A 12,041-nucleotide genomic window follows, 5' to 3' on the forward strand; every position below is an offset into this window, starting at 1 on the left:
AGGAGCTCCTGGCCGTGGTTTGCTATACAAAAGTGGCGGGAAACTGGAAATAGAAGGATACACCAATGCTGACTGGGCCGGTTCTATGTCTGATAAGCAGTCTACCACAGGCTATTGCACTTTTCTGGGGGGTAACCTGGTGACGTGGAAAAGTAAGAAGCAAACAGTTGTGGCAAGAAGCAATGCAGAAGCAGAATATAGGGCTATGGCACATACTGCTTGTGAATTAGTGTGGCTAAGGAACCTTCTATAGGAGATAGGGTATGCCATTAGTACTCCAATGAAGATCTATTGTGACAATCAGGCTGCAGTTCATATCTCTTCTAATCCAGTGTTTCATTAAAGAACCAAGCACATTGAGGTTGACTGTCATTTTGTGAGAGAGAAGGTGCTGAATGGAGTGATAGAGATTGCATATGTTAATACGGGAAACCAGTGGGCAGACTTGTTTACAAAAGGTTTGAGTTGGGGGAGAGTGGACTACATATGTAACAAGCTGGGATTATATGATATATATTCACCAGCTTGAGGGGGAGTGTTAGTGAAGGGGTATTTCGGTCTTTGTACCTGTTGAGATTGCTGAGTTGTTCTATTATGTTAATTCGAGTGCCTCTTACTTAAATAAGGGCACTGATGTCTTTTCCTATCACATTAATAATATAATAACAGGTCTGGCCGAAAGTAGGGTTGAATTTTTCCCTAATTCAAACCCAGACCTTTTCTCTCTTTCTTCCTCTTTCTTCCTTCTTCTTGCTTGCTTGCTTTACTTGACTGCTAACGGACAAACAGACTTCTAGGGCAGGCCGAACTTCAACACTTTGTTTCATTTTTTTTTCTAAATATGTTTTTTGTTGTGTTTTGGTTTTGATTTACAGATTCTGGTTTAACAATATCAGTTTATGATATGGTGTATTCCATGCAGTTATTATACATTTATTGTCTTTTCCACTCCTTGGTTTAATCTGCTTTGCTAACATCATGCAAATTTATTCTGTCTTGCTTGATTGTTCTATTGTTGGACTAATTGTTTAGCAATTACCTGCCATCCATGCACAGTACAAGCTGGTTGCAGTGTTAATCCAGTGACCTTTGTTGGAAATGAGCAAGTCTCCCCCATGAACCAGCCAACAAAAAGAGGCAGCGAAACAGAAGATTTTCTGAAGCAGCAAAGGTTTCAAATCTCCTTGAATACTAACTTTTGTCAAGATGAAACTAACCGGTCTCCAAGCATTCCTAACTTGAATCCTGTCTCAACTGGGTTGAAGTTGTCATACGAGGATGATGAACCCAACTCCTCTGTTACTTCTGCAAGTGGAAATATGACAGGAGCTCTTCCTGTGATTCTGTCCCTTGGCGACAGCCTCAGGACTGAACTTGATTGCCAGAAGGAAGAGTTTGATCATTATATAAGAATTCAGGTACAACTATACATTATATTCACCTGACCACTTTGCATCCAATTTGTTGATCAATGAACATTTTGGCAGAACGAAGAAGGCCAGAAAGAAGTCCATCAACTAGTGGATGTTGTGTTGATCTAATCAGATTGTTTGGCCTATTAGTACTGCCTTGGTTAGTGTCAGTATCATTGTGCTGCATGTGCTGCAAATTATGGTTTTTCATCTATGGTCAATGTTCATCATATATAAGTACTCACTTTGTAGTTTAGGCAAGGATGAAGTGGTAAATACTTGATGGTAGTTTGATTGTTGCTTTCTGCACCTTTACCATTCAAACTCACTGTATTTTGTTCTTGGTTTCTCATCAAATAGGAAGAACACATCGCAAAGGGAGTGAGGGAGATGAAGCAAAGGCACATGGTTTCTTTCCTGAATGCCATAGAAAAAGGAGTTGGCAGGAAGCTGCGAAAGAAGGAGCTTGAGATAGAAAATATGAACAGGATGAACAAGGAACTGGTTGAGAGAATAAAACAGGTGACCATGGAAGCCCAATCCTGGCACTACCAAGCAAAGTACAATGAGTCGGTAGTCAATGTCCTCAAGAGTAATCTCAAACAGACCATTGCACAAGGTGCTGACCAAGGAAAGGAAGGCTGTGGTGACAGTGAAGTAGATGATGCAGCATCCTCTTACATTGACCAGAACAATTTACTGAGTTTTCCAGGTGGATCTGGGACTAACCATCAAGGGTTAAGGGAACAGATGACTTGCAAAGCATGTAAAAATAAGGAAGTTTCCATGCTGTTGTTGCCTTGCAGGCATTTGTGCTTGTGTGTATACTGTGAAGGGTTTATTGATGTCTGCCCTGTCTGCCAGTCAATAAAGACTGCTAGTGTTCAGGTGTACATGTCCTGACTCCTGGAAAGTTCAAACCAAATATATGGAATGGAAAAGTTATTCATAGCCTTTTGCTTGAATTTGCGTTCTGAATCCCTGGATAATGTGAAATACATGTGGAGCAAATAGCAAACTCGAATGGAGTTTTGGTGATTATTCCTTTGTCCCAATTGTTGTATTTAGAACTTAGCCTCCTCCTTGGTAGGTAGGCATCCATGTTTCACACTTGCTAGAGCAGTGTATAAATGGGAACCGGCCATGCTGTTAAGAGAGAGAAGGAAATGACTTTTATTTGACAATTAATGACTTTTATATTTATATCTATGTATGAGAGAGAAAGAAATGACAATTATTTGAACACTTTACAATGGGAAAGTATAATAGGGCAAATCAATAGTTACAACCATATATATAATATAGTAAACAGGAAAGGAAAATGATTTCTTATCTGGGTCAACCAGGACTACCCTACACTGGACCTGCAGCTTACTTTTGCTACATTGAAGGATGATTTGGCCTGTCCGGCCTATTCATCAAATTGGACATATTTGGATTGGTCATACCTCATATCATGGTTTTGAAAACCGGACCAGATGGTGAGACTGGTTGACCCAGGAACCAGTCAGGCAATCGGAATCAGTTCTGCTCATCCTAAAACCGCTCCTGGACCAAAACCGTTGATTTAGTCAGCACCCACAGACCTGGGTGGTTGAATCATCGATCCATCAACCCGGACAATGGTTTTGACTTTTTTTTATTTTAATTATTTTATTTTTTAAATTAGAATGAGCCATCAGTTTGAATTGGACAGTTGGACCATTTGACCCAAGAACCGGTCCCCAAAATAGTTTCATGTCCAGTCCGGTTTTTAAAATTTGGTAAGCGATTGGTCATTCAAATCCTTGGTATGGGTACGTTATGCCATTATCTAATGGTGGTGCTCTCCCGAAATTGGTTTCAGTGCTCACACTATTTGCACAGTCCTTTGCAGTCTTGCATTGAGAATATTTCCCCATGAAAAATAACATATTCCTAATACACTGTGTAAATGGCTGTGCAAAATGTAAAGTAAACGTGGTCTTGTGACTTGTGAGCACTGAAGCTCATCTCCGTTCTCCCCCAACTAACATCAGCCTCGTCCTACAAAAAATTAGGAACAAAATGTACGTTGTTTTAGTTTAGACCTCTAGTCTATGCCTGTAAGCAAGCCTGAAATTTGTTCCCTATGGTAAGGTACCTTGTTTTATACTGTCGAAAGGGGTTTGAAGCCGAATTATGCTCATTGATAAATTTGGTGAATAAGGGAAGAAACCAAATAGGCATCATATTTAATAAAGTGTCAGACCTTTGCTGATACAACACTAAAGCAACTTGTTAAAATAATGAAGGAATGACCATCTTCCCAAAATTTATATTTACTCTACATTATAATGGGTTTGCTCTTGCCTTTTAAAAAAAACGATCTGGAATCGAAACCATTTTGACCATCAGTTTTTAGATCAACGGTTTAATCATTTAATTCGAACAGTCAATCCATTCTAACAAAATAAATTAAAAGATGAAAAATAATTAAAATTTAAAAACGGTCAAAACAATTGAACAAATTGATGATTCGATCACCCGAGTCAATAGGTGATTGATTCGACGGCTTTTGTCCAAGAACCAGATTTAGGATAAAACTGAACTGATTGCCTACACAATTCCCAAACCAAACAGTCCGACTGTCTGAATCAACGGCGGTTCAAAAACCATGCTTGCTACAAAGTAGGTTGGGTCTCTCTGCTCTCTTCCCTCTAATCTCTCTCTCAGGCCAGCCTCTTCATCTTTTCCGGTGTCACAAGCCCCAGTATCTTAGACATGCACATGATGACGATGGAATTTATTAGTCATAACTGCATCCACAATAAATTTGATGTGACATATTATCCTGTTTCTCCTTTTCCATGCAAATTTTCTCCCTGTATGAATTCCTTTTTCATGTAAACTTTTTTTTTGTTTTATTCCATAACGAAATATCCAACATCCTATAGTCATCCTGCAAATCACCTATTACAACTACAGAAACAAGAAAAGAAAAATCAAACAGAAGGGAGATATTCATTTATTTACTTCAATGTAAATATTACAATCAATGAATAACGCATCAGATACATTCATTCAAAAGAAATAAGAGACTGCACAATGGATATTTTCCACGTAAAATGATATGTAGGTCGCTGAAAACCATAATTGAAGGGTTTTGCACTAAGCACCAGTGTCAGAAAAGTACACCAAGTGGAGGGGTTAGAGCCTCCCCCGGGAATTCCCAACTACAGTTGTAGACACCAATCATCAAATCCTTCTTCTATTGTCCACTCGTTTTTTCTTCAATGCAGGTTCAGCTTCTATACGTTCACCACTTGATTTTATCTGAAAGAAATGAGCTAACTTTTTTAGAAAAGATGTTTCCCAAAAGTTGTAAATAAGAGACATGATTCACGAGGTAACTTTTTTCACCTTATCAAGCTTCTCCCTGACCAGCCGAACTGTCTCATTCATTGAAGGAGTTGGGAAATAATCCTGAGATTATACATGCCAAGAACAAAAAACCTTTTTAGTTCAGGAAGTTGAACAATCTGGCTATTCAATAGATTCTGTTAGACCAAGGAAAAAGTCACAATGTTGTCATTGACTACTGAAAATAATAATAGTAAATGACGTTTAAGGCCAAAAAGCCCTAATCAGTGTGACATTTGGGACTTGGTTATGAAGTGGGCCATTGATTAGACAATCAGGAAAATATAGGTTCATTCTAGTCACAATGCAAATAGGGTAAAGCATAACTGTCAGATTAAAGAATAGTGCCTTGACCAATTAATAAAAAATTTAAGACTAATGTCGCAAAAAACTCATTATCTGCTAGGTAACATAATATGATAATAATACAAACCTGGACCAAGATTTTGGTTGTTAATACTGTTCAACCTAGCCAATTTACAAAAGGACCTGATAACATTGACCATTGAATCTACATTGAGCCAAATACTGCTAATAAGCATTCAAAGTAATAGATGACCACCATTCATCAAAGCACAAGGAAGAACAAAAGTGGCACAAGTTGTCCAACATAGCAATGCACAAAGCACAATCTAAACGAATGATGAGACCACAACCAAGTTTAATATTGTAATGGAATTGACAAACATCCATGTAAAGTACCAAACACAACATGACACACTATTGCAATATACCTGGTTAAAGGACACTTTTGTGATGAGAGGGTCTTTCATCTCAGAAGTCCCTTCTATTTCTTCATTCCCCCTAGGGACAAAATCATCACAAGGAGAAAACACTATTTATTTCAAGACTTAAGAAGCATTCCTAAACAGAGACGCAAAGCATAAATTAACACAAAAAAACAGCAGTTACCTTTGGGTAAAATTAATCCCTTCAGAAATGTAGTTGACCTGTAATGGAGCTGGAGAGACTAAAGGTTCTTTGACAGCACCTGGGGTTTGAGATGAAGACCCTTTCAACCTTCCTGCTGCAACTAGGAATATAAAATAAATTAGAGATAAATTCTGAAAGAATAAAATCTCATTAGAACTTCAAATCAAAGGAAAAAAATTCTCTTTCTTCTATGGATTGTATCCCATTCAGAGTACTCACAATTTAGTCGTGCTAGAACTTCCTTTATTCTTCCCTCTAATTTGTCCTTTGTGTCAGAAAGGCTCTCAAAATGAGGAGCATAAGAGACTTGTAGTCGATTTCCTAGGAAAACAAACTCATCCAGTTTTTTCTTTGCAAACCTGCAAAAGAACTTGTCAGCAGTTCAAATACACCATAACATTATCTTATTGCATATGAAGTTCAATAAACAAAACATCATATGAATATAGCAAGGTAATAACATGGACTTGTCTGCCTACGTACCAGCTATGTCATAGGAAGCATGTCACAAGATCTAGCATATATTGGTATTAATTAGACTCACCTGGCATTGCTAACTAATAAAAATTTGATCCAGTAAACATCAGTAAATGGCTCACAGTCTTCTCCATCCATGGGCTTAAACCTGACAAAGCCAAATGACTTGTAATTGGCTACTGACAATACCAAACAAATAGTACACAAAGAGAAAAGAAAAGGGAAAATCTCAAAGGAATTTCCCATGAAATTGATACAGATGAATGCAAGCAACTACAAATATGATTTGGCTGATTTTTATTTATTGTCTTGTACTCTTGGGCAGCATGGTTATTTTAGTGTTCTGTCATTTCTATTAAGGTTTCATCATAAACTTATGTCCCTCTAGTCAGTTCATATTTGTCTCCAAGTTCTGCAGTTGTACATTACATCCATAGCTTGTTCAATCTCCTATATAATTGTGTTAATCATTTGCCTACTCTACTTGACAGCACCCCTGGCAACGAAAAAATAAGGAAAAAAAGAGAAAAAGATAAAGAAAACAATAATGCTTCATATGTATGTACCTACATATATAAAGCAGGCTTGCTAGTCAAGTCATAGTGAAGAAGTCATACACAACTGAGAAACTTCAATGTGGCATGAGCCGCATTCAGTTACTTTTGCCAACCTCTATTCATGGGAAATATTTGAGCTTAAAATTCCTCATTATATAGGCAAAATACACAACTGGAACTAATGTGGACTAGGGGAGCAAAAAGGTGGCTACTCATACAAGATGTTGACTGGTTAGGGTAGGTCATGCAGGGAAGGTCCCTACTTGACCTGGTTAGGGCCAACCACCATATGCAAAGATATGCATGATCTATTCTCTATCTCATACACAAGGTTGTTCTCCCTAATCAATTGCAAGAAGGATCAAATAACATCTTCTGCCAATTATAAGAAAATCTATTAAAGTCAAAATCACTAAACTCCTTAAAATAGTGGACCCAAAATGGAGCAAAAGGTCCACCTTTCCTTTGACCTTTGACAATAGAATCCAAGTTCCTTTTTCCTTCAAGATGTTGACTAGTTCTTTCCTTCCAAATTCTCCAACTACAAAAGGAACAAAGCTGTATACTGCTCTCCCACCTCCTCCTCCTATACCTTTTTCACCTGCTATTATTCAATAAAGATACCTTAATGAAATGGATCAGCAAGTGAGGAACTGGCTCCCTATGAGAAGGGCATGAATTATGAGTAGACATTCTACAAATTTCTTTGCTTCAAGATCAGGTGGGGGTGGCCACAGAGAGCATATACCGACATAGGGAGCTACTCAATTATTTCAAAGAATTATTCAAACATGAGACGTGAATAACTAGAAGTTAAGGATTCCTGTTCCGTTGAAAACAAAACATTCTAGACAACTAGACCTCCACAAGAGAACTAAAGAAGCATGTAGAATTTCAGGTTTTCAGAGTGGGGTGACATCTAAATTAAAATTTTTGGTGAGAGCATCGTTTCTTTTCCAAAAAAGGAATATTACCGAATTAATATTGCTCCTGGCTGTTGGGAGGGATGGACGGATAAGTTTTAACCTATAGAATTTTTTGCACAATGTGTTTTCTCTCAGACACAAATCTCATGTTCTAAAACTTTCCTTTATCCTTACTTTTAATAAAATTTCTAATCCCCGCTTCAAGGCATGTTTTTGTTCAGAAAGGAAAAGATAATATTCCATCAACGTTAAATCCCCCCCAACCTCCTTCTTTATGTGACACCAAAAACTAGACAGACAACATGCATTTAGTTTAAGTAAGTGAAAAGTAGCCTGTTTATGACAACTGATGGCAGCCTTTACTCACAAGACCATTTTATAATTCCAATAATTCATCATGCAAAACTACAATCCAATAATTTATCTTAGATGGGTTCTCCATACATGCTAAAACACTTGGATTCAGGTTATGTTAGCATGTAGCATCCTTGTCAAGTACTAGGTCCCTGCAAATATGACATGTCAACCTCTAGAAATGATGGCACAACTACATGGATGTATATGATATTAGATTCATAAATAATATTTCAAATATAGTTGAGAAGATAAATAGCTATCAAAAAATAATTGAGATGATAAAATTAAAATTTGGAAAACCAAAATGCCTGAATGAAACATGCTCATTGTCATTATACCTTATCTAAGAGTTCTAAGTGCCAATATTTTGTAATGAAACTTGTCTATGGGGACATTGCTTGGTGCTATGGTAAAACCTCAAGCTGACAAGCATGGCAATGTAGGTTTAGGTCTGAGAGTGTCTACTTTGTACAAAATGTTCCAAAGGTTACATTCATATCTTGCCAACCCTACCAAAGACCAACATTGGGTAACAGCTTTAATGATCCTTAAGATTGGACATTTGGACTATCATCATCATATTACAACCAGTGTCATGCCAAGAGCCAAGTGGTGGCACAGTGTTCAAGTCCAGACAACACGAATTTCAAAATTAGTCGTTTCTTTCTCAAAAAAATAGAATCTAATAATTAATGATATGGAGGACTTACTCCTCTATCTTCCCATAGGATCCAAATAATTTCAACAGTTCATTGCCACATCCCAGTGCTGGTACATTCCTAACTATAAGATATCTGCAAACACCAAAACAAACAAAAGGGATTGGATAAAATAGTTAAATTAACCTCCACAAAAAATTTACCCCTATGGTTAAAAAAGAAAAGATTAAATAAACAATTAAAACATGAAAAAAATCTGATTTTATATCATATGGAATGAATAGAATGAAAGAAAGAATTGTAAAAGGAGTATATTAGGATGAGTATTTCTATCTAATTGAAAATTTGAACTTGATACCTTGATTTTAATCACATTCTAAACTCTAAAGAGATTTAGATGTCAAAATTGAGAATGTTTAAGATAATGAAGATATAAAGCACCTTGATTCATCACATACTGTATATACACGAACAGCAGGAGGTTCGTCTCTCTTTCGTGTCATCTTACTAAACAAATAAATTCTTTTGTTGAAGAAAAGAGTTCCGTCCCATATGCAAGGTCAGGTTTGGCTGCTTAGTCATAGAATCAGAAATAAAATAACAATAGCAATAGTAAGAATTTCAATTGAACCCAGGTAAGGAACACTGAAATATCTTGGGGTAAAAGCAAATTATAAATTTAAAAATTAGAAAAGGCGAAATAGCACAATCCAATTGAACCCAACTCTTTCAGAACTATAGTCAAAATAAAAAGAAAGGAATTGCAGTCACCAAAGCAACAGCCTTTTCAATTTTAGGAAAGACAAGTTGAGGACGGGTAAAGAAGTTTGTGAAACGAGAAGATCCAGTGAGAGGGAAATCACCAAAAGCCAAAATTCCTTAACGAAGTTATATGCATTGGAGGGGATTTGGGAAACAGAATAGCATGGATGCCTATTGGTGGGTTGGGTTTAGGACTGATTAGGTTAGGAGTTTCACTTTTCATGGGGAATACTAAAACGCAAAATATCAAATGCAACTACTGAAAATCCTTCGGCATTACAATTACGAAAAAAATACCTTTTTTGAATCAGTATGAAACTACTGTTATCCACATAAAGGACTCTAGTTCAACGAGGATCAAGGGACATTTCTTCATTGTTGCACCGGAATCTAATCTACTTGTACAGAACCCAGTATTTATGTCAAATACCATGAACGATCAAAATGGTGGTTAAATGTGCTCCTCGTGTTTCTGTCAAAAAGGAAATTGGACACAAAGCAATAAATAAATAAAGATAATAAAGCAAGAGGATAAGGAAGGACTTACAGTTTCCATGGCTATCGCCGGAAGACACTTTGCTGCCGCAAATGCTCCCCAAGTGGTTGGATATTTTTCTTATGATCCGTTTGATTGCCAAGAAAGGATGGGATGGGAAGGGAAAATTTATTTTCTAATTCTTGCCACACTATGCTTGGTTGTTGAGACCAGTTATCCCATCAAATATGTTCCTAGTGTTTGGTTGTTGAGAAAATTTTATAGGATTCTTCAATTTCATAAGTTGCATTAATGGAGCCAAACCATTGCTAAAGAGACAAGAGAAACGCACCCCTTTCCCTCTTTAACAGACTAAGAAAAGCAATTAAACGTCTAGAGGCCAGCTTGCAGCTGCTCAAAAGAAAAGGGGAAAGGGAAAAACTCAGATGGCACAAGAAAGAGATTTTTTAGGCTATTAATATAGCAATGGAAAACAAATTTTAAGAACTCACAAAACCACCCAAACCCAGAAATTACTTGCAGTTTGCATAAACTGCTTATTCATGAGGTTTCAAATTCCTCCTTTTGCTCCTCGCAATTGACAAAATGGTAAATGCAACAAAAATAAGAGTTTTAGGCACAAATCACCCCTGTTCCTCCATTTAAAGCTCATCTTGTTTCCTGCAATCAGATAATAATACCCAGGATTTCTATTTGGGAAAGAACAAAATCAAACTCAGATAAGTTTGACTGAGAAATAATAATAACGCCTCACATAAATTTTAAGAAGAAATGGCAATCTCAACAAGTTCATTTCTTTCTGGTAATCTGGAATTCCTCGAAAAGAACAGTCTATACCTATTAATTCACTAGATTGTTAAATCCAAAAAAAATGAAAACCTACTCAAAACCGGACGTTTGTAGTTAACCCAAAAAACTGAAACTATCGGCGTCTCTGATCCCTTCAACCGGAACCAGAAATTAGAAGCTGCTCTGAGACATTAAAATTTATCAAAAAGATGAAACTAGTTATGTTTACTCAAAAAACCTTGTATTCTCTACTGGAAACAAAAGACTCGCCGGAGTCGGTTTTTCATCGAAAAAATGAAGAAAAAAGACTTTTTATGATGGAATGGTTAGGGCAAGTGTCATTTCAGAATGGAACTTGCTTCCACCGGAATCTATTTTGCAAGAAAATCCTGAAAGACGACGATCTGATTATTTGCCATTTGGAGATCTGAAGCTCGACTGGAGAGAGAGATTCCGGCAAAGAAAATACAGAAAAGCTTTAAATAGTTTGAAATGGAAATGAAGGTATGATGACCGAAGAAGGCCTTACCTTCTTAAAAGAAGAAGACTGAGCCGGAGAAGTTTCGTTTCTCATTGGGGTCGCACCTACCTAGTGGGCGAGACCCCGCGTCCCAAATTTTGAGAAGAGATTTCTCCTCCCAAGTCGCATCTCACGAGCAAGCTTCTCGGGGTCCTCGGGGAAGAGGGCTTCTAATATATATATATATATATATATATATATATATGTAAAAGTAATGATTTCATGTCAAAGCCCCTTACAATCACACATGTGATAATTATTATTAATTAATTACAACTATTAATTATTAATTACTAAAAATTACTATTAATTATTTTTAATTAATTAATTTCAGTTATTAATTATTGAAACTTATTTCTTATAATAATTACAGCTAATACTTAATTATTGATAATTTATTACTCACAATATTGCTCATTATTAATTCGAAATGATGATTAATTAATGATAATAAATAAATATTTTCATAATGATAATTAATAATTCAGAAATAATCATTTTATATTTATATTAAGGCATATTAATTATTTTGAAAATAAATATTTAATGTTAATTATTTATATTATAATTATTATCAGAAATTATAAATCATACATTTATATAAAATAATTAATTATATTATTATAAGTAATTATAATTAATAATATTATATTAGTCAATATAATTATATTATTTTTATCAATAATTATAATTAATTATTACTATACTAATGATGATAATTATTACTTCAGAATGTTAATTAATTAATGATAATTAATAATGTTAATTAATT

At 35.9% G+C, this 12,041-nt stretch overlaps 1 protein-coding gene across 12 annotated transcripts; it reads right to left on the bottom strand.

Moving 5' to 3' along the window:
• Positions 1-4,369: 4,369 nt before the first annotated feature.
• On the bottom strand, positions 4,370-11,431 carry LOC104586909 (uncharacterized). Of its 12 annotated transcripts, none has more exons than XM_088899054.1 (11): positions 11,279-11,431; positions 10,012-10,620; positions 9,762-9,859; positions 9,144-9,272; positions 8,754-8,837; positions 6,271-6,351; positions 5,946-6,085; positions 5,706-5,826; positions 5,528-5,597; positions 4,794-4,856; positions 4,370-4,706 (listed from the first exon to the last, which is right to left on the bottom strand). In XM_088899054.1, the coding sequence occupies exons 4-11, from the start codon at positions 9,203-9,205 to the stop codon at positions 4,629-4,631; spliced, it is 699 nt and encodes a 232-aa protein (XP_088755180.1). In that variant the 5' UTR covers positions 9,206-9,272; positions 9,762-9,859; positions 10,012-10,620; positions 11,279-11,431; the 3' UTR covers positions 4,370-4,628. The 12 variants fall into 12 exon arrangements, with proteins under 12 accessions (XP_088755180.1, XP_088755179.1, XP_088755183.1 ...); XM_088899053.1 differs by having other exon boundaries at positions 10,012-11,187; XM_088899057.1 differs by lacking the exon at positions 10,012-10,620 and having other exon boundaries at positions 5,706-5,820; positions 9,762-9,936.
• Positions 11,432-12,041: the final 610 nt, after the last annotated feature.

The sequence above is a fragment of the Nelumbo nucifera genome, chromosome 2 (assembly GCF_055504915.1).
Source record: "Nelumbo nucifera cultivar China Antique chromosome 2, China Antique-T2T, whole genome shotgun sequence".
In the NCBI taxonomy this organism is placed as follows: Eukaryota; Viridiplantae; Streptophyta; class Magnoliopsida; order Proteales; family Nelumbonaceae; genus Nelumbo; species Nelumbo nucifera.

Coding starts and splice junctions, on each gene's coding strand:
- LOC104586909 (XM_010244296.3), bottom strand. CDS start 9,205: ATGACACGAAAGAGAGACGAACCTCCTGCTGTTCGTGTATATACAGTA. Junction 6,086..6,270: donor TTATTAGTTAGCAATGCCAG/GTGAGTCTAATT, acceptor GTTCTTTTGCAG/GTTTGCAAAGAAAAAACTGG. Junction 5,598..5,705: donor GGGATTAATTTTACCCAAAG/GTAACTGCTGTT, acceptor TTTTGTCCCTAG/GGGGAATGAAGAAATAGAAG.